This window comes from Polypterus senegalus, chromosome 17 (assembly GCF_016835505.1).
Source record: "Polypterus senegalus isolate Bchr_013 chromosome 17, ASM1683550v1, whole genome shotgun sequence".
Lineage (NCBI taxonomy): Eukaryota > Metazoa > Chordata > Cladistia > Polypteriformes > Polypteridae > Polypterus > Polypterus senegalus.
This window is the reverse complement of record NC_053170.1, coordinates 60,204,844-60,229,197: the sequence shown is the minus strand read 5'-3', so window position 1 is coordinate 60,229,197 and position 24,354 is coordinate 60,204,844. Positions and strand designations below refer to the sequence as shown.

The 24,354-nt window shown below is 39.7% G+C and overlaps 1 protein-coding gene across 2 annotated transcripts in view; it reads left to right on the top strand.

The window, feature by feature from the left end:
- Positions 1 to 24,354, top strand: part of unc13d (unc-13 homolog D (C. elegans)) — a 400,017-nt gene that overhangs the window by 44,597 nt on the left and 331,066 nt on the right. For both annotated transcript variants that reach the window (XM_039739768.1, XM_039739767.1), the window contains exons 2-3: positions 145 to 252; positions 23,984 to 24,043. In XM_039739768.1, the coding sequence (XP_039595702.1) occupies positions 145 to 252; positions 23,984 to 24,043 (168 nt within the window). The remainder of the gene's footprint in view (positions 1 to 144; positions 253 to 23,983; positions 24,044 to 24,354) is intronic.

Sequence of the window (24,354 nt, the reverse complement as noted above, 5' to 3'; positions counted from 1 at the left end):
AGGGAAGTTAGAGCATGGAGCCAACTCACACTGTCCCACTCATATGATTTGTAATCTTGTATGATATAATGTAATTTTCTAATTACATTTACTTTTTCAGGTATATAAATTCATAATCTTTTTATCCTTCTATTTTCAATGTAGATGATGCCATTATACAAAGATGCACTGTATACCATACTTTATCGGCTAGGCAAGCCCAGCTCGGAAAACAGTTCAAAAAACAAAGAGCTCTACCAGTATGTGCAAAAGGTAAGATAATTATATTGAATATATCTGTATACCTCATGATCCTCACAAGAATTTACCATTATTATGTAAGGTTACAGGGTACAAATGTCAGTACATTAGGGAGAACAAAACATAAGGCTGTATAGAAGAGAACATCAAATATGTATGGAAATTAAATTTCCCCAATCCAAGTTGTAAAGAAGAACAGATTTATTATGAAAGAAAGGCTAGTACCCCGCCACTCCCTGCCCGCGAATGTCTTCCCAAGCGTATTAAGGTCCGTCCGTGGTCCCCTACTCGCGCGTGCGTGACAATATATATATATGTATATATATATTGTGGTCCCCGGCCGGGGCTGGAGCCCGGCCGGGACGCCTTGGAGGACGTGAGGAGGGCTTGTGCCTCCTCCACACCGCGAGGGGCGTCTGTCCTGGTTCTGTTGGGGACCACGGGTGGAGGGCTTGGAAGCCCAGCCCTGTAGGGGCCCGTGGTCACCGCCAGGTGGCGCCCCGATGCCGGTGTATCCCGTACGGTCCTCGGCTGGGGCTGGAGCCCGCCGGACGCTTTGAAGGCCAGAGGAGGGCGAGTGCCTCCTCCAGACAGAGTGGGGGCGTCCGTCCTGGTTAGGCAGGGGCCTCGGTACAGGGCATGGAAGCCCAGCCCTGGGGACCCGTGGCCACCGCCAGGCGGCGCCGGTGCCTAATTATCCCGGGAGCCCGGCACTTCCGCCACACTAGGAAGTGCCGGGGGGAAGACTTTGTGTGGCGCCCGGAGAGCCGCCAGGAAGGCAGCCGACACTTCCGCCACGCTGGGGCGTGGCTAAGGAGAAGAGGCCGGAAACACCTGGGGCTCATCCGGGGGCATTATTTAAGGGGCCGCCTCCATCCAGTCATTGGTGGATGTCGGGAGGAAGCGGACAGAGCTGGAGAGAGAGGACGGAGGCGCCAGGAAGGCAAAAGGACTGTGTGGCCTGGACTTGGGGAGATCGGTGCAAGAAGGCACTGGGGGTGCACGTGAGAGAACATTGTAAATAGTATTGTAAATAAATGGTGTGTGGTGACAAAATGATGTCCGTCTGTCTGTGCCGGGGCCAGCATTCACAATATATATATAGTATATATATGTGTACCTATGTATGTACAGAGATTGGTTTTAGTGTACACTACCAGTTCACTTCAACCTACTGACTAAAAGTGACAGAATAAGGATTTAATACAATAAATTAATTTACATATCATCCAAATTATTTATATTTAAACCAATTAGAAAAGAGATAATGATATAATATCATACCTACATTTTTGAAATAATTTAAAGGTCCTAAAATAGTTAACATGCTAAAAGTCTTTACCACACATCTATTTCCAAAGAGAAACTTTTTACTTATAAATTCTTAAAATACAGTGTATTGTAGCGACCCGTGGTGGAGTCTTTAAAGATTTTAGAGCCGAACTCTGCCGTGCACCTCTCCCAAGCTGTCGGCTAGCGGATTGCCAGCGTTATGCATGCAGCTGCACCCAGCTCTTTAGATAACGTGTCCCATACACCGCACGACTCCGAGTGTCTCAGCAATAATTGCTTAGATAGAATCTTAGCAATGATACAGCTCTGTCCTGTTGTATCTTTTTATTAACAGATAGCCAGTAAAACAAAGCTTAAAACTCATTGTATAGCCATGGTCAAGGTCATTTACAGAGCCATCTTTCTCATTGATGGTGACTATTTACAATAACAACAACCCTGGACGGCGATAACCCAACCCATAACCACTGATTGAGCACAAACACATACAACACTTACAAAAAGAAAGACAATTAGGTTACTAAGTTAATTTCGACACAACAATAAGCTTTACATAAATTACCCATAAATTCCCCACAAACTATTTACATAAATTACCCATACGGCGTCACTCCGCCAGCGCTTGCTGCCGGGTCGTTACAGTATTTAATAATAATTATCTCATTGTTCTCTTGTGTACAAGTGCAATACAGGATACTGAGTATCCAGAAAAGCACACCCAGACCACTCAAACTCACACAGAAAATATTAAAATGGAAAGGGATACATTGATGTCCTTTTTTCTGCTACAATGCCTGCCTTTTTTCTGAAAACAGTTAATCAAATATTTATTCTTCTCATGAAAAAGTAGCATAGAAATTCAATTTTGGTATAGAGAAAAAATTCTTCACCGCTGTTCTACCTGATATTTTTCTGAAACAATAGCACATCTATAATTGAAAAAGACACAACAAAATATTTATGTCTAATATAACAATTGGATTACACAAATTATTAACCCAATGTATTCCTGTAGGTGACCAATTTCCAAAGAAGTCCCATTAGCTATGACTTAATGTGGATTTAATTTCCTCTACAATGTGTACCTCATTAAAATGATCAGCTTTTAATTGTGTAATCATGTATTTAATAGTAGCATTTGTTTCTGTTTCCCTTGCATAAATCTCAATGTATTAATGAAAGCTCTTCCATAGATTAGGAAGTTTTAAATGCAGCATTTGAACATCATCAATAGCTACTAAACAATGCTGTTCCTTAAGTTAAAGTTAGAGTTTGATTCCCTTCTACACAATACAGACTAGTTATGTTAATTGTATGAAATCTACCTCTGTCCTTCATTTTGTCTATGATCAGACCTTTCTAATATACCGATGGTAACAACACAGGCAGTGTTGGCATTTACTTCAAAAATTTCAAAAATCTCTTCTTTATATGGCCAATGATATTCTCTACTACCAATAGGAGTTCTTATACAAATAAAACGATTTTCTCATCTTTCACACATATTCAAATACACAAATTGCGCTATTGATTTAGGCTTCTCCACAAGGGTAGTATTAATATTAATAATAAATATGAAGGCAGTACTAGTAAAAGAAGAAGGAGAACATAGTAAGGTATGGCAATGCACTAAGCTGCATTTAATTGTTGCCACTTGATCGCAGTAATATTAAGAAGAATACAGTAATGAGCACCTCACACATTGTAAGGGAGTTCAAAATTTGGTGTAAAATTTGAGAAGTGGTTGGTTGTGACATACTCAAATCATCTCTATTGAAAGGTACATTTTCCCTTTGGCTATAACTTTACCAACATTTTCATTCCAGCTGTTAGCTCATAGCTTCTCCGTGTAGATGGACTGATCACATAATGAACAAGATTTGTTATGAATTTTATTTCATCTCTGTTAGATAATTACCTTGAGTTTATTATTGTCCAGCATTTCTAAGTCATTCAGCATTTTGCATGATGGTTTCTACCTTGATGCCATTTTCTGGAAGTTCCTAGCAAGTTAAGACAACTCATGGGATCACCTAAATCCTGGTGAAGTCATGAGTAGTTTCCAAAATTAGGAAAATTGATAAAATGCTTTACAGTACTCCTATTCCTAAGATTAAGACAAAATTTGTGTAATTTTGAGAATCTTTGCCTTTTAAGACCATTAGTTGACCCAGTTTGGTTTCTCTTTGAGTTTTTGTGATGTGGTAGAGGTTAGGAGTACCTGGTATGGTCCATTTCATCATGGGTCCAGGTAATTCTTTCTCTTGAAAACCTTTACAAAAGCCCAGTCTCTGGGTTCAAATCCATACGGTGTTAGCTCTGATGAGTTAGGAAAAACAGAGAACCTAAAACAGTAACAACACTTGACATTTTTGCTCATTATTAACAAATATTACAGCATTTCATTTGCTACTGCTATAAGTGCTTACGATTCCCATAGGGGAGCCGAGGATGTTGGTTGTTGCATTGCTCTTTAAATTACAATAGACCATCGTGAGGTGTTAGGTCTGTAGTTTTGTCCGGGGTTACACCTTATTAATATTAACACTAGTGGTAGAGTAGAAGACCATTTTAATCCTGTCTGGTTGTATTTTGCCTAATTTGGTTTTAGTAATCACATTGGTCCTTTCCACTTCACCTGAACTTTGAGGATGGCATGCACAAGGAACAAGTTTTGCAGTTTACATATCTCTAAACCTGGGTATGCTCTCATTTACTGTAGTAAGAACTTAGCCACTGTTTTAGTGTTAGTAGTTGGTGTAAATATTCATAAGTTTTACATTTAGGTAACTGAGCAAAGTTTATTTGAATATGTACAAAGGAACTGTATGGTTTTGTGTTAGCTGATGAAGTAAATCTTATACACTTTATAAAGCTATTTTTTTACTTTGCAGCTTCTTTTTCCAACTCTTTCCTAACCCACTGCTGAGTTTTTCTTAATTTCCTACTAATTCCAAATTTGGGTACTGTCTGTTCCTGTCCTGCATTATATGTAAAACATGTTTAAACCTGTTCACTGTTCTTCGACTGTCTCTATACTTAAAATCCTATCCCAGTTCCTCCTCATTAAATTTTGCCACATTTTAAGAGTTTTAGCCTTTGCACTAATGCTCTTATGCACTGAAATTATATTTTGGTCACTTGACCCTTGTGGTTCAGTCACCTCTACACCCTCAATTCTGTTTTAATTATTACAAAATACTAAATCTAGACAGGCTTTAAACCACACTAGTGCTTTAACATACTGTGTTAAAAAACAGTCACTGATTACTTCTGAAAACCTCTTCTCTTATGCTCCACCTTTTGCAAAGTTAGCCCAGTTAATATTAAGGTAGTTAAAGTCCCCCAGGTTAGGTGGATTGGCGATTCTAAATTGGCCCTAGTGTGTGCTTGGTGTGTGGGTGTGTTTGTGTGTGTCCTGCGGTGGGTTGGCACCCTGCCCGGGATTGGTTCCTGCCCTGTGCCCTGTGTTGGCTGGGATTGGCTCCAGCAGACCCCCATGACCCTGTGCTCAGATTCAGCGGAAAATGGATGGATGGATAAAGTCCCCCATGACTATAAAATTCCATTGTAAATTTGGCTTTTTAATATTACAAAAAAAAAACATGCATTGAGAATACTCTCAAACCTCCAACCTGCAAGGAAAAACCTGGGGGTTGGTGGCAGAATTGGTACTTCAGCCACCATAAAAACCCTCACACTGGTTCCATTCCATCTGAACTAGTGTGGTGCTGGAGTGTCACCCGCTGCACTCAGGTCCTAATCTGGGTTCCTGAGTTGGTTTGTCATGTGGTGTGTGCAGCAATGTGCTGTATCAGCACGTGCTCCTAACCTCTCTCCTCTCTTCCTAATGCTTTCCACACAAAGGCCGATGTCCTCACTAAGATGGGTCTCATTGTCCAATTGTGTCAGAACTAAAACTGAGGATCACAAAGAACTTCCTTATAACGCCATGCGACTGACATTGTTATGGCGTGTCATGTTATCGTACAGCAACTATTTAAGACAATGATTCAGGGTATTCACCATTCTAGTTTTTAAATTCTTTAAACAAACCTACAAGTTCCCATATTTATTTTTCAGTTAGAACTTGCTGGAAGATTAGAGTGGGATTTACATCCCGTTTTAGTACTGTGAGCAAGCAACAAAACCAGGAGATAAAACACATAGTTGGAACAGACAGGGGTCTAAAGTGGGAAAGGAACTAAATGAGAATTGACAGTCAAAAATAAGTGCAAGTTATTACCATTATCTAGCACTAGGGCATCCTTAAAAATAAAGATAACTATACTAATGGACCTGGCCCAGGTGTCTTTTACAGAGATAATGTGCACCCCTAAGGTGGCACGGGAGGAGATTCCAAACTAGACAGGTAGAAACAGGTGGGTCACAGTCACAAGGCGTAAGGTAAAAAGTGTGCACTATACAGGGGCATCAACCTCAGAATTAGGAGTGTCAAACCATTATCAGTTCCTTGCGGAGCTTAATGGTGTCTCTGATGATTCTGAGGTGGTAGCCCCACTGGGCTACCTCAAAACCAGTTCCCAGAAAGAGAAAGGTAGTGATAGTTGGGAAGTCAATCATTAGGGGGATTGAAGCACAGGTGTGCTCTAGAGACAGAGTCTCACATGGTGTGTTGCCTTCTGGGTGCACAAGTGGGGAATCTCCCTGGAAGGGTGGATAGGCTCTTGGCCAGATTTGGGGTGGATCCAGTTGTCATTGTCCATGTTGGAAGAAATGACATACATAAGGGTATTCTGTCTGTTCTGCGATACAAATTCAAAGAGTTAGGAGCCAGGCTGAACAGTAGAACTGATAAGGTAGGCTTCTCTGAAGTTCTGCCTGTACCTCACGCCATCCAAGGTAAGATTGAGGAGATTAGAAGGCTTAACGCGTGGCTCAAATCTTGGTGCCAGATAGAAGGGTATAGGTTTATGGGGTATGGGACTCCTTTTGGAACAGATGGAACTTGTTCCGCTGTGATGGGTTGCATCCGAACCAGTAGGCATATAAGTAGGTGTTATGGTGTATAAAATCTACAAATTATTCTCTGTATTTTTATTATTATATTTTGCTCAATCCCAACAAAATGAATTCAGATGTAGGACGCATTATAATAATAAGGCATATCCTCTTCCCCCTCAAATTTTATAACAGTTGTTCACAGCATAGTGTTAAAATGGTTTAACAGCCTGGGAAAGGAAGACTGAACCAATGTCTCAGGATCTTGATTTCTTTATGGATGGACATCTGGGACAACAATTTGGTTTACAGTCTGGGAAAAAATAGATTAAAGAGTCTGAGCAAAATTCATCCATCATATTGACAGCCAGCCAATCAGTTGCATGCAACATTCATGTGTTGTAAAACCACGGCATGAAACTTTAAAATAAATATGCTTCATTTGAAAGAAACATTAGAAGAAGAGAAACAGCGACAACAGAAGAGTAACGTCAGAGAAGAAAACAGAGACAAGTATGACCAGTTTTCATCCGATCGTCAGTTAACAGCATTTTCATGAACATCGATTGCTAAATCAAACGCTGCCCAGAGATATTCATCCTTGTCATCTGTAACTTTTTCATAAGCTTTCTCTAAAGACTATATATATCCAGACTTTCCTATCAGTACCTATTTTCTATTATTCTTTGTTCCAGTGGTATTATTATTATTATTCTTGTAATAAATACCATGCTGCTTTTAACGTTCTATGCTTTGTCTTAATGTCTAGAGTGATTGAAGTAATAAGTTAGATTTCTTTGAGCACCTTGTGCAGTTGGAGATTTGCCATTACCTCTGTGCTGCGAGGTTCATTAAGATTAAGGATTAGCGAGAGCGCTACTCAATAGTAGGGAACAGTACGTAAAGTAAAGTATTCTTGGCTGATAAATGGCCTATAGTCAAGAGTGCTGAGTCTTTGTATGTTTAAATGTATTCTTGTAGACCAAAAGTAATATTTAGGTCTGAGTGACAGGCTGCGTTATTCCTAAAGCACTTGTGTAGTTTAAAGTGCTAAAGGTTAATTAGCGTGTGTGTGTCATTCATGGGGCCGGGTCTGTGTGTATGTGTATAGCTATGTATGTGTGTGTTCATCTTAAAATGCAACAGTAGACCAACCCGATAATGAACTTGACGAATACACTTAACCATGAAGAAAACAGGTAAAGGGTAAGTTGAGGAAAAGACTACGATAATACAGTAGGCTAGTCGAGGATTGTTTAAACTAGGGAATGGGGAGGCAGGGAGTTTAGAACAGGCCAGGTTTAGATCTATAAATGGAGGAATAAACAAAGGTATAGAAATAAAAATGTGTAGTAATGTAAATTCTAACTCAACATTTAAATGTAGAAGGAGTAACACATTAAAAATAGCTTGCCTTAATGCTAGAAGTATCAAAAATAAGGTAAGTGAGTTGGAGCTGTATGTAGCAGAGCATAATTATGATATTATAGCAGTAACGGAAACCTGGCTAAATAAAAAAGATGGGGATGAGTGTAACATAGAGGGATACACATTTTTTAGGAAGGATAGACAGAACAGAAAAGAAGGTGGGGTTGCTGTTTATGCCAAACAGGATTTAAATATGTCCTCTTCAGCTGGACGATGAGCCCTATTTAAGTGAGGACATGTGGCTTCGCCTGGAATACATTAGGGAAAGAGGTTTTATTTTAGGAGTGTGTTATAGACCACCCGATTCAGACAGTAATTTCAACACACATCTTTTTAGTAATATCAAAAAGGCAAGTTTACAGGGGGATATTATAGTCATGCGGGACTTTAATTATCCAAATATAAACTGGGATAACCTTGCAGATGGAGGAACACAAGAGCAGGAGTTTTTAGAAGTAATCAGCGACTGTTTTTTAACACAGCATGTTAAAACACCAACATGGTGTGAAGCCTGTCTGAATTTAGTATTTTGTAATAATCAGGATAGAATTGAGGGTGTAGAGGTGATTGAACCACTAGGGTCAAGTGACCATAATATAATAAGTTCTCAGTATTTTGTAAGAGTGCAGATGCAAAGACTAAAATTGTTAAGTTGAACTTTGGTAGGGCAAATTTTGAGCAGATGCGACAAAGTCTAAGTAGGATAGACTGGGATAAGCTTTTAAATGTGGAGACAGCTGAGGAGCAGTGGAACAGGTTTAAAAATGTTTTACATGTAATGCAGGACAGATGCATACCTAAAATTGGAATTAATAGGAAACTAAAAAAAAAACTCCACAGTGGATTAATAAAGATTTTAAAAAAGAAGTTGCAAAGGAAAAAACTGCTTCATAAGGCATATAAGACTAATGACTGCAAAGTGAATCGTAGAGCGTATGAGAACATGAGGACAACCATTAAGAAGGATATCAGGGAGGCTAAAAGACAGTTGGACAGAAATATAGCAGATAAGGTGAGGGAGAAGTGCTGCTCAGATTAAACGAGCTGAAATCAAACAAAGTCACCAGGACCAGATAATATTTACCATTGAGTTCTTAAGGAGGCTAGTGAGCACATATATAAACCTTTGACACAGATTTTTAGGAAGTCACTGTGCACTGGAGAGATTCCAAAGGACTGGAAAATGGCAAATATCATCCCATTATATAAAAAGGATGGCAGGGCATATCCAAGCAACTATAGGCCAGTAAGCTTAACATGCATCACAGGAAAATTAATGGAAGGAATTATTAAGGATAAGATTGAGCAACACATGGCAAGGACAGGAATTTTTCATAACAGTCAGTATGGGTTCATAAGAGTGAGGTCATGTTTTAAAAACATGCTGGAATTCTAAAAGAGGCAACAAAAGGATACAATCAAAGTGGAGCTTATGATATTATTTATCTTGACTTTCAAAAAGCATTTGATAAGGTGCCACATGAGAGGTTGGGCATCAAACTAAATGAAGTGGGAGTTCAGGGTGATGTTTTTACAGCGCATCACTTTTTCCACATTTTGTTATGTTACAGCCTTATTCCAAAATGGATTAAATTCATTTTTTACCTCAGAATTCTACAAACAACACCCCATAATGACAATGTGAAAAAAGTTTACTTGAGATTTTTACAAATTTATTAAAAAAATTGAGAAAGCACATGTACATAAATATTCAGAGCCTTTGCCATGAAGCTCAAAATTGAGCTCAGGTGCATCCTGTTTCCCCTGACCATCCTTGAGATGTTTCTGCAGCTTAATTGGAGTCCACCTGTGGTAAAGTCAGTTGATTGGACATGATTTGGAAAGGCACACACCTGTCTATATAAGGTCCCACAGTTGACAGTTCATGTCAGAACACAAACCAAGCATGAAGTCAAAGGAACTGTCTGTAGACCTGTAGACAGGATTGTCTCGATGCCCAAATCTGGGGAAGGTTACAGAAAAAATTCTGCTGCTTTGAAGGTCCCAATGAGCACAGTGGCCTCCATCATCCGTAAGTAGAAGAAGTTCAAAACCACCAGGACTCTTCCTAGAGCTGGCTGGCCATCCAAACTGAGCGATCGGGGGAGAAGGGCCTAGTCAGGGAGGTGACCAAGAACCTGATGGTCACTCTGTCAGAGCTCCAGAGGTCCTCTGTGGAGAGATGAGAATCTTCCAGAAGGACAACCATCTCTGCAGCAATCCACCAATTAGGCCTGTATGGCAGAGTGGCCAGACGGAAGCCACTCCTTAGTAAAAGGCACATGGCAGCCCGCCTGGAGTTTGCCAAAAGGCACCTGAAGGACTCTCAGACCATGAGAAACAAAATTCTCTGGTCTGATGAGACAAAGATTGAACTCTTTGGTGTGAATGCCAGGCGTCACGTTTGGAGGAAACCAGGCACTGCTTATCACCAGGCCAATACCATCCCTACAGTGAAGCATGGTGGTGGCAGCATCATGCTGTGGGGATGTTTTTCAGCGGCAGGAACTGGGAGACTAGTCAGGATAAAGGGAAAGATGACTGCAGCAATGTACAGAGACATCCTGGATGAAAACTTGCCCCAGAGCGCTCTTGACCTCAGACTGGGGTGACAGTTCATCTTTGAGCACGACAACGACCCTAAGCATACAGCCAAGATATCAAAGCAGTGGCTTCAGGACAACTCTGTGAATGTCCTTGAGTGGCCCAGCCAGAGCCCAGACTTGAATCCGATTGAACATCTCTGGAGAGATCTTAAAATGGCTGTGCACCGACGCTTCCCATCCAACCTGATGGAGCTTGAGAGGTGCTGCAAAGAGGAATGGGCAAAACTGGCCAAGGAGAGGTGTGACAAGCTTGTGGCATCATATTCAAAAAGACTTGAGGCTGTAATTGCTGCCAAAGGTGCATCAACAAAGTATTGAGCAAAGGCTGTGAATACTTATGCACATGTGATTTCTCAGTTTTTTTATTTTTAATAAATTTGCCAGAACATCAAGTAAACGTTTTTCACGTTGTCATTATGGGGTGTTGTGTGTAGAATTCTGAAGAAAAAAATGAATTTAATCCATTTTGGAATAAAGCTGTAACATAACAAAATGTGGAAAAAGTGATGCACTGTTAATACTTTCCGGATGCACTGTAGGTGGATTAGCAGATAATTTGGAATCCGTTATATCATTACAGAAGGACTTGGACAGCATACAGGATTGGGTAGATTTGTGGCAGATGAAATGTAATGTCAGTAAATGTAAAGTATTACACATAGGAAGTAAAAATGTTAGGTTTGAATACACATTGGGCAGTCTGAAAATCAAGAGTAGACCTTATGAGAAGGATTTAGGAGTCACAGTGGACTCTAAGTTATCAACAGTGTTCAGAAGCCATTAAGAAGGCTAACAGAATGTTAGGTTATATAGCATGATGTGTGGAGTAAAAGTCCAAGGAGGTTCTGCTGAAGCTTTATAATGCACTGGTGAGGCCTCATCTTGAGTACTGTGTGCAGTTTTGGCCTCCAGACTACAAAAAGGACATAGCAGTGCTTGAAAAGGTCCAGAGAAGAGCGACTAGACTGATTCCAGGGCTACAGGGGATGAATTATGAGGAAACATTAAAAGAGCTGAGCCTACATAGTTTAAGCAAAAGAAGATTAAGAGGTGACATGATTGAAGTTTGTAAAATTATGAAGGGAATTAGTACAGTGGATCGAGACTGTTATTTTAAAATTAGTTAATCAAGAACACGGGGACAAAGTTGGAAACTTTTTTTTTATTATTAATTTTATTACAATCAATACATAGCAATCAAGTTTTTACAAAAAAAAGAATTATGCTAAGAACTGATCGATCCCCACCCCTGAGAGAGAGAGCAAGCCAAACGGTGTAAAATTTAAGGCTTGTAAAAATACCTAAATTAATAAATTCTCTGTGATTTATAAACTTATTTTAAAATATTACTGATTAGATCCTGCCATGTTTTGAAAAAAGTCTGTACGGATCCTCTGAGTATTTGATTTTTTCCAATTTCAAATAATATAACACATCAGTTTCCCACTGACTTAAAGAGGAGAGTTTGGGTTCTTCCAGTTTATCAGAATAAGTCTGCGTGCCAACAGTGTAGTGAATGCAATCACAATTTGTTTGTCTTTCTCCACTTTAAGCCCCTCTGGAAGAACCCCAAACACAGCTGTTAATGGGTTAGGAGGGATTGTGAGTCCAAGGCTGTCTGAGAGGTAATTAAAAATTTTTGTCCAGAATAATGTTAATTTGGTGCAGGCCCAGAACATGTGACCCAGTGAGGCTGGGGCTTGGTTGCAACGTTCGCAGGTTGGATCATGCCCTGGAAACATTTTGGAGAGTTTTAGTCGAGACAGATGTGCTCGATATATAATTTTGAGTTGTATAATTGTATGCTTTGCGCATATGGAGCTCGAGTGAATTCTCTGCATTGCTACTTTCCACTCCTTTTCTGATATATTAATTGAGAGGTCTTTTTCCCAGTGTCCTCTTGGATCTTTGAAAGGAAGGGATTGTAAAATGATTTTATATATTGTAGAGATGGAGTCTAATTCCTTGAAATTGAGCAATATTTTTCCAGCGTGGATGAGGGTGCAAGATGAGGAAAATCTGGAAGGTTCTGTTTAACAAAGTTCCTGATTTGAAGATAGTGAAAGAAATTTGTAGCTGGAATGTTAAATTTGGAATGTAATTGTTCATAGGATGCAAAGACGTTGTCTATATAAAGATCTCTAAGCAAGTTAATTCCAAATTTTTCCAGATATTAAAACTGCATATGTTTGTGAAGGTTGAAAGAGGTGGTTCTTTGCAGGTGCCACAGATAGAAGCTTCTCCGTCTTAAAATGCTTTCTACATTGGTTCCAGATTCTAAGTGAGTGGAGCACAATTGGGTTATTAGTGTATTGCCATAACGTGTGTTTATTGGAGCACAGAGCAGGAATACAAAGAAGTACTGCAGGATTTTACTTCTATTGCGGACCATGCCTGTGTATGTTCTTCTATTTGTGTCCAGGTTCTTATCGACTGTATATTTGCGCCCAGTAATAAAACTGGAAGTTAGGTAGAGCCATGCCGCCTTCTGCCTTTTGTCTTTGTAGGGTCGCTCTTTTGATGCGTGGATGTTTAGAATTCCAAATAAATGAGGTTATTGTTGAATCTAATTGCTTAAAGAATGATTTATTAATGTATATTGGATGTTTTGAAATAAAAAAAGGAGCTTAGGAAGAATATTCATCTTAACAGTGTTAATTCTTCCAGCTAGTGTGAGATGAAGGGTTGACCATCTATGCAAGTCTTGTTTAATTTTTTCCATGCAGACGACGAAATTTTGTTGATATAGAGCTTTATGTTTACTTGTGATGTTTACCCCGAGGTATTTAAACTGTTCTGCAATGATAAAAGGTAGGGTGTCTAATCTAATATTATATGCTTGAGAATTCACTGGAAAGAGTACACTTTTATTCAGATTAATTCTGAGACCAGAGAGCTTTTGAAATTCTGTGAGTGCTGCTAAGACTGCAGGCACAGAATTTTCTGGGTCCGATATATACAGTACCATGTCATCTGCATATAATGAGATTTTCTGTTCCAGTCCTTCTCTGCTAATCCCCTTTATCTGATCAGTATTTCGACAATGTATTGCCAGTGGTTCAATGGCAATTGCAAACAGCAGTGGTGACAAAGGGCATCCTTGTCTTGTGCCACGTTCTAGTTTAAAGTAGTCTGAGCAAATGTTATTGATGCAAACTGAAGCTTCTGGGTTAGTATACAGTAATTTAATCCATGCACAAATGTTCGGTCCAAACCCAAACTTCTCCAATATAGTAAAAAGGTATTTCCATTCAATCATGTCGAATGCTTTTTCTGCATCCAATGATAATAATATTTCTGTTGTGTTTGATTTAGTTGGTGAGTATATTACATTAAACAGGCGTCGAAGATTTGAAGATAAGTGTCGGCCCCTAATAAATCCAGTTTGGCCTTGTGATATTACCGAGGGGAGCACTTTCTCCATCCTTCTAGCTATGATTTTAGAGAGTATTTTAAATTGGAAACTTAAGGGTAAATTTCGCACAAACATTAGGAAGTTTTTCTTTACACAAAGAACAATAGACGCATGGAATAAGCTACCAAGTAGTGTGGTAGACAGTAAGACTTTAGGGACTTTCAAAACTCGACTTGATGTTTCTTTGGAATAAAAAAATGGATAGAACTGGCAAGCTTTGTTGGGCTGAATGGCCTGTTCTCATGTAGATTGTTCTAATGTTCTAATATTTTAAAGATTTCAAGGATGTTGTTTATCAACTGAAGGATAGGAAATACAGAAATAGCCATAATATTTAAACCATGACTTTCTTGACATCATTAACGTAGAATTTGAAGTGTCTTATCAATCCCAGGATGCCCCAAACAAGGGAAAGAATGGCCACACTCTGACTACCTTTTCAGGAACAACAATTTCCCCTTAGGGGCTTCAGGTTGTGGTGGGCAGTAAGACCATTCAGTCTTGAAGAGAGTTAAGCATTTCTACAATAAGTGCACCAAAAAAATTGTTCACAGGAGTAATATTCACAGGTTCAGTTAATGCATTGGCTTGCTTGAAAAATCTGGACAGGATGTCAGAGTTTAAAATGATGTTCCCTTGGGCAATAAGTAATCATGACAATAAACCAATTAAAGAATAATGCCCAACAAGCTTGAAGGGTATTTAGGAATTTTGTCAACTTGAGATATGTCAGATTCTTGTTATCTGTAGTCATGTTGGTTATTAAGTTGGCTCTGAAAGAGTGCCACCATTGGTCAGAGTGGGACATTAATTCACTACATGTAGTGAATTAATGTCCCACAATGACCAATGGCGCTACTCCTTCAGAGCCAACTTAATAACCAACATGTCTCGATCAGCTATGTCATGATTTTATTCCGCAGTGAATCATTTTCTTGGAAAAGTACACAGATGCAATTTTTTAATGTCTGCAAAAAAGTTTATGATAGCACAGCATCATACGTGATATGACAGAGAACCATTGGGGTGATGTAAAATGGGAGTGAAATGAATTTAGCCTTTAAAGTGTCAAAAGCCAGTTGAGTTTCTGGGTCCAAAGTTTTTTTTTCCTCCTTTTCTTGGTAAGTAAAGAGTCGGGTACAATGAAAGAACTAAAATTCCAAATAAACTGGTGATAAAAGTTAGCAAAGCTTTCAACAATCATAGAGATCGTCAGAAGATCCTATGCCATTTTTTGATAACCAAGGAACAACAGTGAAGTCTAATAAAACTCACACTTTTCCAATTCTGCAAGCAGCTTATTAGCCCTAAGATGAAGCAACACCTCCCAGACATAACCAATCTGAGATTCCAAGTACTTAGAAAAAATGTAAATGTAGCCTAATCAATGTACACAAGTTTTGAAAGGGCCAATAAATCATTAAAAATATTGTCGACAATCAAAAAAACTGCCAGAGAGACAGCCAAACCATAGGGCATCATATGTTTGTAATGACTTGAGGCAGATATTTTTAGTAAAGGAGGAGGATAAAATTACAGTTAAGAAAAAATCAAAGCAAGGTTGATACTGGAAGATCAAATAAAACTGATTGTCAAAACCAAATGCTAACAACAATTATAGTCAAAGAGAAAGGCAGGGTGAGTAACATAGTCAGAATGTAAATTGCATGTAATCACAGTTTTTATCCAAATCTTGAATTGAAAAGAAAATCCTGTGGTGACCTTTATATCGTCACAAATGATGACATCACCATTCACGTATTCCTAAAGGATCATACTACCCATGCTGATCTCTCAAAATGGCGATGTCCAAAAAGCACATTACAAATTACGAACTTTTAAGTAAAGTAGTAAAACACAAAACAGCAAACATTGATTCCTTGGTTTGTGAAACAGTCTATTATAAAAACCCAGGAAAAAATAAACATCAAATCATAACAACACTAGGGCCTACTTAAAAAAAAAAGCTAACTATGCAAAAAATTTCAAGGATTTTGTTTATCTACTGAGGGATAGAGAATACTGAAATTGCCACCATATTTGTACCCTTACGTCCTTGACATCATTACCATAATGATTGTGATCACATGTCTAGCCACATTCCATAAACAACTCAAAATAAAATGGTATAAAACTTCAACAAAACAAAACTCGTATTAGACTTTGGAAGCAGAATGTTGATATGTAAAAAAACACTAAAGGGACAAAAATACACATATAATATACGTTGTAATTTCACAAAACTCTTCCCCCAAGGAGCATAATCCAGACTTACCTTAGATGGAACCTGGTTAGAATGTGCGGCAGAGACCAAAGAGCAATATTCCAGACCACATACCTGCCAAGTAGTCCATTCTGAAACCATGATGCCAGTATTGTACAGATTTCAGATTTGTGGTGGCAATCAAGCACATCTGGCGAGGAGCCACCAAACTCCATTTACAACAGAAAACCTAAACTGGTTTTAGTCATGAATCATGAAAGAATGAATGAATTCTAAAATGTTGTGCCAAAGCCAGGGAATGAGGAGACAAAGTTTGTGTACATAAGTTAATATTGCTAATCAAAATAGCTCTATTTCCCAGTGTGCAAATGTTTAGTGACGTGTATTTTAAACTATAAAGACACTTTTGGACTGGACTAGGCTTTGTATTTTCTAATTAAGGCACCGTTGGTGAAGGATCCTAATTTTGATCTCTATTCAATATTTGGTTTATACTGCAGAGTCATAATGTTTAAATTAGACTAGCAATTATGCAGCCATATTTTTTAAATTAAATAAAACATCACAATATGCAACAGTTAAGCGGATACTGTTTGTCTACCCATTGGTCCTAACAATCAACCCTGTGGAATCAGCAATAAGAAGTACAATTTTGAGCACTTCCTTATTGTCAGCCCCAGCAGACAGTACTCATTCTGAATTTAAACTAGTGATCTGTGTCCGAAACGGACAAAATTTTGATGTTGTTAACCAATCATGGTGTGAATGAATTTATGCTTCTGACTTTAACACTAGAATTACCAGAGCCTACAAAAACACTCGTAGATCCATCCCACCTTAAATCGCTTCTCACCTCTCTGCCAGCATCTTTTGTCCTTTAAATGTGTTAAGTAGCAAGCAGCCTGCTATCACATCCCCCACCGGCACACAGTTTTCTCAGCTCAAGTCTGTTTACCTCTGTGTCAGTTGCTTGGAGTTGTATAGAGTGAGAAATCAAGCAAAATCACACCTTTTATAAATACTATATCGTTATTTGGAACACATGCATTTTATGTGTATTCCGTGTCTACAAACGATCTACTATATGTAAACACATCGTTTATCACATTAGTGTGGTTCTGCTATGCACCTATTTTTCTCACCAGCACCAAGTCAACAAAGTATTTACAACAAAAGTAGCTACCTATATACATTCACCAAAAAAAGTTAAGCTGTGCATTTTTCAAGACACATAAAATGTAAATGTGACATCAACATTTATTCAACAAAAAGAACTTAGGTTTAGTGTCAAACTTTAAAGTAATGGCTGTGTTGTCACTAGGGAAGCCATTCCCAGATGGGTTTATCCATTCCCGGGAATTCAGGAATTCCACATGTCATTCCTGGGAATCCCGGGCTCCTGGGGATGACACAGTGCACGGGCACCTCAGATGTGAACGGTTTTAGAACGACCAACATTTATTTTTAATATAACTACTGCAATATGTTGACACCAATAAAAGACTAACCTTATCTACAAGCAATTCATTCTGTCATATAATTACATGTATCTAGTTTCGGCTTGCGAGCTACTTTTAAAATGACCAGGTCGAAATGATTACCTACATTAAATATATATTAAATATATATATATTGTGAATGCTGACAGACAGACATCTTATGTTCACCCAACACACGTTTATTTTCAACAATATTTACAGTTCAGTGCACTCACAAACCCCAGTGCCTCCAGCACCGGTTCCCCCAATGTCCAGGCCTCACAGTCCAAATGCCTTTCTCCTGGCCGCCTCCAGTCCTCTCTCCAGCTCCATCCTGCTTCCACCCAACTTCCGCTACTGAATGAAGGGAGGCGGCCCCTTAAATAGGAATCCAGATGGGCTCCAGCTGCTTCCCGGCATTCTTCCACAGACACGCCCCAGTGTGGCAGAAGTGCCGGCTGCGCACCCGGAAGCCCTCCGGGTGTCCCCTGTCTTCTTCCCCCCAGCACTTCCTGGTGAAGTGCTGGGCTACAGGTTTCTACAGGCACCTCCTCCGGTCCTCCTGGGCGTCCCGACTGGGCTCCATCCCCAGTATATATATATATATATATATATATATATATATATATATATATATATATATATATATATATATACTAGCAGAATACCCACGTTTCGCAGCGGAGAAGTAGTGTGTTAAAGAAGGTATGAAAAAGAAAAGGAACACTTCTGAAAAGACACAGGGACAACCCTCGCTAACTGTTCTACACGCCGCATACAACGGTTCACATCTGCGACAAACAAACTGTTTTACACACTGCATACAGCGAATCACATCCGCGACATGATTTCTCCTAGATGGTCCTGTCGCGTCCACCCTCGCACTCGAAGCATACACACTGCCTGCTCATGTGCCGCAAGCCGCATCCAGCCTCGTTCTCGAAGCATACACACCGCCTGGTCATGTGTCCGCTCGCAAGAGAAACTCACAGAGAGCCGCCCACCAGCTGCCTGTGTGTGTGCCTCTGTCTGTCTCTGGTGCGGCTTTCTCTTGCGCTGCCTCTGTGTGAACCGGTCAGGCACAGAGAAGGTCAGCTGCTGACAGAGCGTCTTGACTGTTGCAGGGCCTGCATTGGTGAAGCAGGTGAGACGGTAATGAAACAGAGGCACAGGGCTTATTGTTTTTTAAAGACTGATTCCTTCATTGTGCTTTAACCTCAGTTTTAAAGGATTGTTTTAAGGATCCCATGGGATACCCCTCGCAAACCATTTCACACGCTGCATATGGCGATTCACCTCCGCGAGAAACATGCCTCTATGAACAGTCAATGTAGCTCGGAGGTACATGACATTAACCCAACCTGCACTGCATGTGGCCTCTACGACAGACGAACATAAATGAGGCCATTTTTTCTGTGTTGTCGCGTCCGAGTTGGTGGGCGTGGCCCTGCGAGTTGTCGTCGTATCCAATGGTCTTGGAGTTGGTGGGCGTGGCTCCTTCCTGTGTGCGCCATATGTGTCTCACTTGTCGGCGGCTTAGTGAATCCACGCCCCTTCCGGCGTGCTTTTCATGGTTGTCTTGCCTTAGTGAATTATATATATAGATAGAGAGATGTGTTTGCTGACGATATGATCGCCTTTTGGGGACAGAAGCGGTGGGTCTTGTGTAGACTGGTGAGACGTCCCTGCCATTAATCGGTTGTGATGGCACTGTCAGTCAACCACTCCTGTGCGTGTCTTCATAATCCGAGCTGACAACCTCATAATCGTATACGTGCAAAAGAAAGTTCGAATCGCCTTAATATTACTTTGCCGCGGTGTAGAAAAGGGGTCCCGTGTTTGCACTTGTCTGGGCTATAGCTCAGGGGGAGGATGAAAAAAATTAAAAGTGCTCACTTTGACTTAAGGCAGAAGCGCAGTCAGCGTCTCAAAGGCCGGCACAGCTATGCACGCGCCGGCTGCTCGACTTTTGCTGGGCAGGAGACCCCAGTTTTTGCAGAGAAGTTCACGATATCAAAAGTCACAGCGCTCTTTGGAGGTCATTCATATATGTATATATATATACATATATATATATATATACATATATATAGCAAAATACCCGTGCCTCGCAGCGGAGAAGTAGTGTGTTAAAGAAGTAATGAAAAAGAAAAGGAAACATTTTAATAATAATGTAACATGATTGACATTGTCATGAGTGTTGCTGTCATATATATATGTCTGCCTAAATAAGTCACACTCGCTTTGCTCTTACTTTTTTCCCGTTCATTTAACCATGGCTAGTGGCGGAAAAATTATTAAATGGAAGGAGGATTACACTGAGTATGGCTTTACCAAAACAATTATTGATGGCGAATCGATTATTCATAAAGCTTCAATTGGTGATCTGTTTTTCTGTGTTAACCTCATATTTTTTCAGACTTCTTCTCAAACCAAGGGGGTGCGAGGCTAAAATGAATCGAGAAGCGCTGATCAATGTAATCGTACCAGGAAATCATGCATTGACAAAAGTTCCCGTTTGCTTGTAATGCAAAGTGTGATTAAATGCATTATTTTTTAACGCGTTATGGAGCACATGCATCGAAGCTTCTCAGCTGTGCTTGTGCCAAGAAAAGGAAACATTTTAAAAATAACGTAACACGATTGTCAATGTAACCTTTTGTAAGTAGTGCCTGGAGGATTCAGTGTGGAGAAACTGTAGAGACAGCGTGTGTATTAACTTGTGGATTTTTCTGGGAGTATTTGGTGGCAGCGTCACAAAGTCGTAACACTGCATTAGCTGCGGAGCTCAGCTCAGAGCGAAATGAGATAAATGGGAGGGGAGATGATGACGTGACTCCCCCACCCGCCTTAACTGTCAATCCCCCACAAACACAGTCTCTCGGAATTTGCATAAGCACAGCCCCTCACCTGCAATTTTAACTTAGTTACAAAGTGATGAAAACTCTCGTTTATATCCTGCTTCCTCTCATTAAACTTGTATCCCGCATTAGCCGTGGGCATGACAAACGCCAGCGGCAGCCTGTCTATGAACTTAATTTAAACTTCAGGTTTACACAGTGCTTTGTTTCCGAAGTAGCAGCACTCATGAATATGGTTATATATGTCACTCACTTGCTTCTTATTGTTTCGCTGCCTTCTGAATTATATAATGCATGTTTTCTTCAGCGTTTTTGGAGCTCTTCCTGGTTTTCTACGTACTGCGTTGACAGTCAGTTCACGTGATTACGTGGGAGGCGTGATGATGTCACACGAAACTCCGCCCCCACGGCTCAACTCCATTACAGTATATGTAGAAAAATAGCTTCCAGTTATGACCATTACGCGTAGAATTTCGAAATGAAACCTACCCAACTTTTGTAAGTAAGCTGTTAGGAATGAACCTGCCAAATTTCAGCCTTCTACCTACACAGGAAGTTGGAGAATTAGTGATGAGTCAGTGAGTGAGTGAGTGAATGAGTGAGTGAGTGAGGGCTTTGCCTTTTATTAGTATAGATATATTGCATAGTTTTACTGTCTATTAAAGCAAAGAGTACGTGACACCTGTTTCACCCTTTACGTTGTGCCATGGCGTGTGGTTCGTTTATTTGACAGCATGTAGATCGGGGTTATTAAATTCATGGCATTTGTAGTCTGAATCACAATTTGATTGTATCGGTGGTTACCTACCAGGTAATGCTTATGTCGGCAAACATCCGCCACAGTGCCCTCTTCAGTTGTGAGAAGCAGATCATAGAATGTTGCAAAGTTTTACTGTCAAATAATGCAAAGAGTACGTGACACGTGTTTCGCCCTAATTCTGGGCTCATCAGGCGTACATACTCACTGCACCCCCTCTCGGGAATCGAACCTCGGACGGCAGCACAAGAGGCGAAGCCACGGCGTGTGGTTAGTTTATTTGACAGCATGTAGATCGGGGCAATTACATTCATGGCATTTGTAGTCTGAATCACAATATGATTGTATGGGTGTATGTGGCATGACCAGTGTGTTAGAAGAAAAGAGATCTCAGACTGTATGTCAATCAAGTGGCAGATGCCATAGGGAGGATATATGATAGACTAATGTTTACATTTTTTTTTTAATGCAACATGATCTACCTGATCATATACTGAAACACTTGTTCAAAGTTGTTGTCTGACAGACGTCAAAGAAGTCTGCCCTGTCCCAGCATTCGTGAGCTGCAGAGTGCAGACTCTTCCCAGTCCACTGTACTCAGTCTTAGTCGGAGCCGGGAGACTGACGACTGCTGCTGGTTGACTGAATCAATCTGCAACACACTACACCGTGGGCCAAAAAACTGTGCCTCTTAATTATTTTCAACTATAACTCTGTTATTTCTTGATCGATTTTTACACTTTTACACGCATATATGTGAGCTTGTCCATTCCCGGTTTCCTGGGAATTACAGCAGTTTCTGGTAATTGGGAGCCCGGGAATGGATTTCCTAGTTGTCGCTGATGTTGTCAAAGATGCTCGACCTTGTAGGAGAGTACCATTTTCTGAGTGCAAGGCACTCATATTCTGCCTTTTGCTTTTGGCTGGCTGACTGCACTCTGCTCACCTCTTGCACATAGTTGAGTAATCTGGGTTTTTTCTCTTGCCAGTTTCCTCACTCAATATATGAACATGGGGTATTCCTTCAGGTGATCATTAAAAGCATGAACCACACAACTTGTTTTTTGCTTTCTTTTTTGATTTCAAGGAGATAAAAACAATCATATGAAATTACATTTTTTGTAAACGTTTCACAATGGTTCTCTTCAAGTCTAGCAGCAACACCATTATATTGTATCATCCTGCTAAGTACCATTACATCTCTCTTAATGTGCAATCAGGACCCACAGTTTGGCACCAAAGAGTATAGCCAAATGCCTACAATCTGCATATTTAATAAATTATATATTTAAACTAAACTACTATTGCATTAAACATTTGATGGAGAATGATCTCGAAATAGCACCATACTTAGTAAGTTAGTCTAACATCTTGATCTACTGCTATACAGTGTAATGGCCAACTCACTCTCCCTAACCTGCAGCTACACCACCAAGATCTGTGGCCTGGCAAGCTAAGAACCTTAGACCCGACAAGCTGTACTTCTTCCAAATAAACTTCCCCAATTGACGATCAAAAATAGGCCAAAAAAAAAAATATGTAAAATAATAAAGTGAGTACATATTAATAAAAGAAAAAAATGCACACTCCAAACAATTTATATATCACACCCCAACCAGCCTTGAGATAACACTCAACCCAGAACCCAGTGTCCAGAACCCCAGGGTTTTGCGGTACAAAAGTGAAGTTGTCAGGTGTTGAAAGTGGCAAGTAGAAAAAGGTATACCTGACCTGGATCGCTGCTTTCTCTTGGCTCTGCAATGAATGGGCATTAAGTAAAATGGGATTTCTCTTTTTCTTTCTTCTTCTTTTTGACCTCCTGTTTAAATAGTGAATGTCCCGGATGCAGGTGATGGGATTGACAGGACAAATTATCATGAGGAACCACGGTTCCACAATGTTATCCTTCCCCCTTTGTTTCCAGGGGAGTATATTTATATAGACACGCAAACCATGCAAACAGGACAACGATACGAAAGATGGGACTCAGCACAAAATACACTTATGACGACGTTAATCATGTAGCACTACTACAATAGTACTGAGATGCATTGCATCGGACTTGTATCTAATAATGATATGAAAGCAATCATCTGTTTTCTTGTCAATTAACTTCAAAGCTAGATCTGCAATTACAATTTTTGGAAAAGATTAAAAGATTTTTTTAACTTTTGCTCCCTTGATGGTTATTTCAATTGCACAGGACAAAATACCAATTTTCTTGGCAGTCGTTTATAATCTTTTGGCTATCTCAACATTAGAGACATGTACAGATATACAGTACAATGGCACATTAAACAACATCTGAAAGTAAGTACATACCCTACTAGAGAATGAAAAACTAATCATATTAGTCTCAATATTTTCTTTGTATAACAACAGATAAAAGGTTTATGTCCTGTTATTCCAACCAACTTATTACAGTAAATGTGAGCAGCTATATGTTTAATTTCAGTTGACTGCATATAAAATGATTGTTTAGGTCTGCTGCATAACTCTGTTTAGCAATTCAAATACAACTCCCACTAAGTAGCATTTTTGTACCTAAGGTAATAACTGTGCGATTACCTAGATATTGATTCACACTTTTTAAAAAATTAGTAGAATTTTTTAACTGTTTTATGCACAAACCATTCTTTGCAAATTTATTGTAGCATTACTGTTGAAATATCTTGCAAAGTAATAAAAATGAAATCCTGTGTATGTTTTCTTAATCCAGGCATTTGGAATGTCACCAAAACAGCATGAACAGGCCCTTCTCCAAGTACAGAGCCTGCAGGTATGATATCAAGCTGCTAATAATACTTTGTATCAAGTAGTTTGTGTTTTTATGCTGTGACAGGTAATATTTTTTGTTCTCCTGAGAGCTTATGCGCTTGAACTATGTACAGATACTGGCAAAAATTATGCTTGTAATAATCAAGACCTTTTTTAGCAGAATTTCTGTAGCACAAAGTAAAGCATCAGTAGTTACAGATAACATAGCTTGCATATTTCCTTTCCCATAATTGCCAAAAAACAACAGAGGCCCATCTTTAGTTTTTCGCCTCTCACAGTCGTTGTGTTTGCAAAGACTGCTTTATATACTTG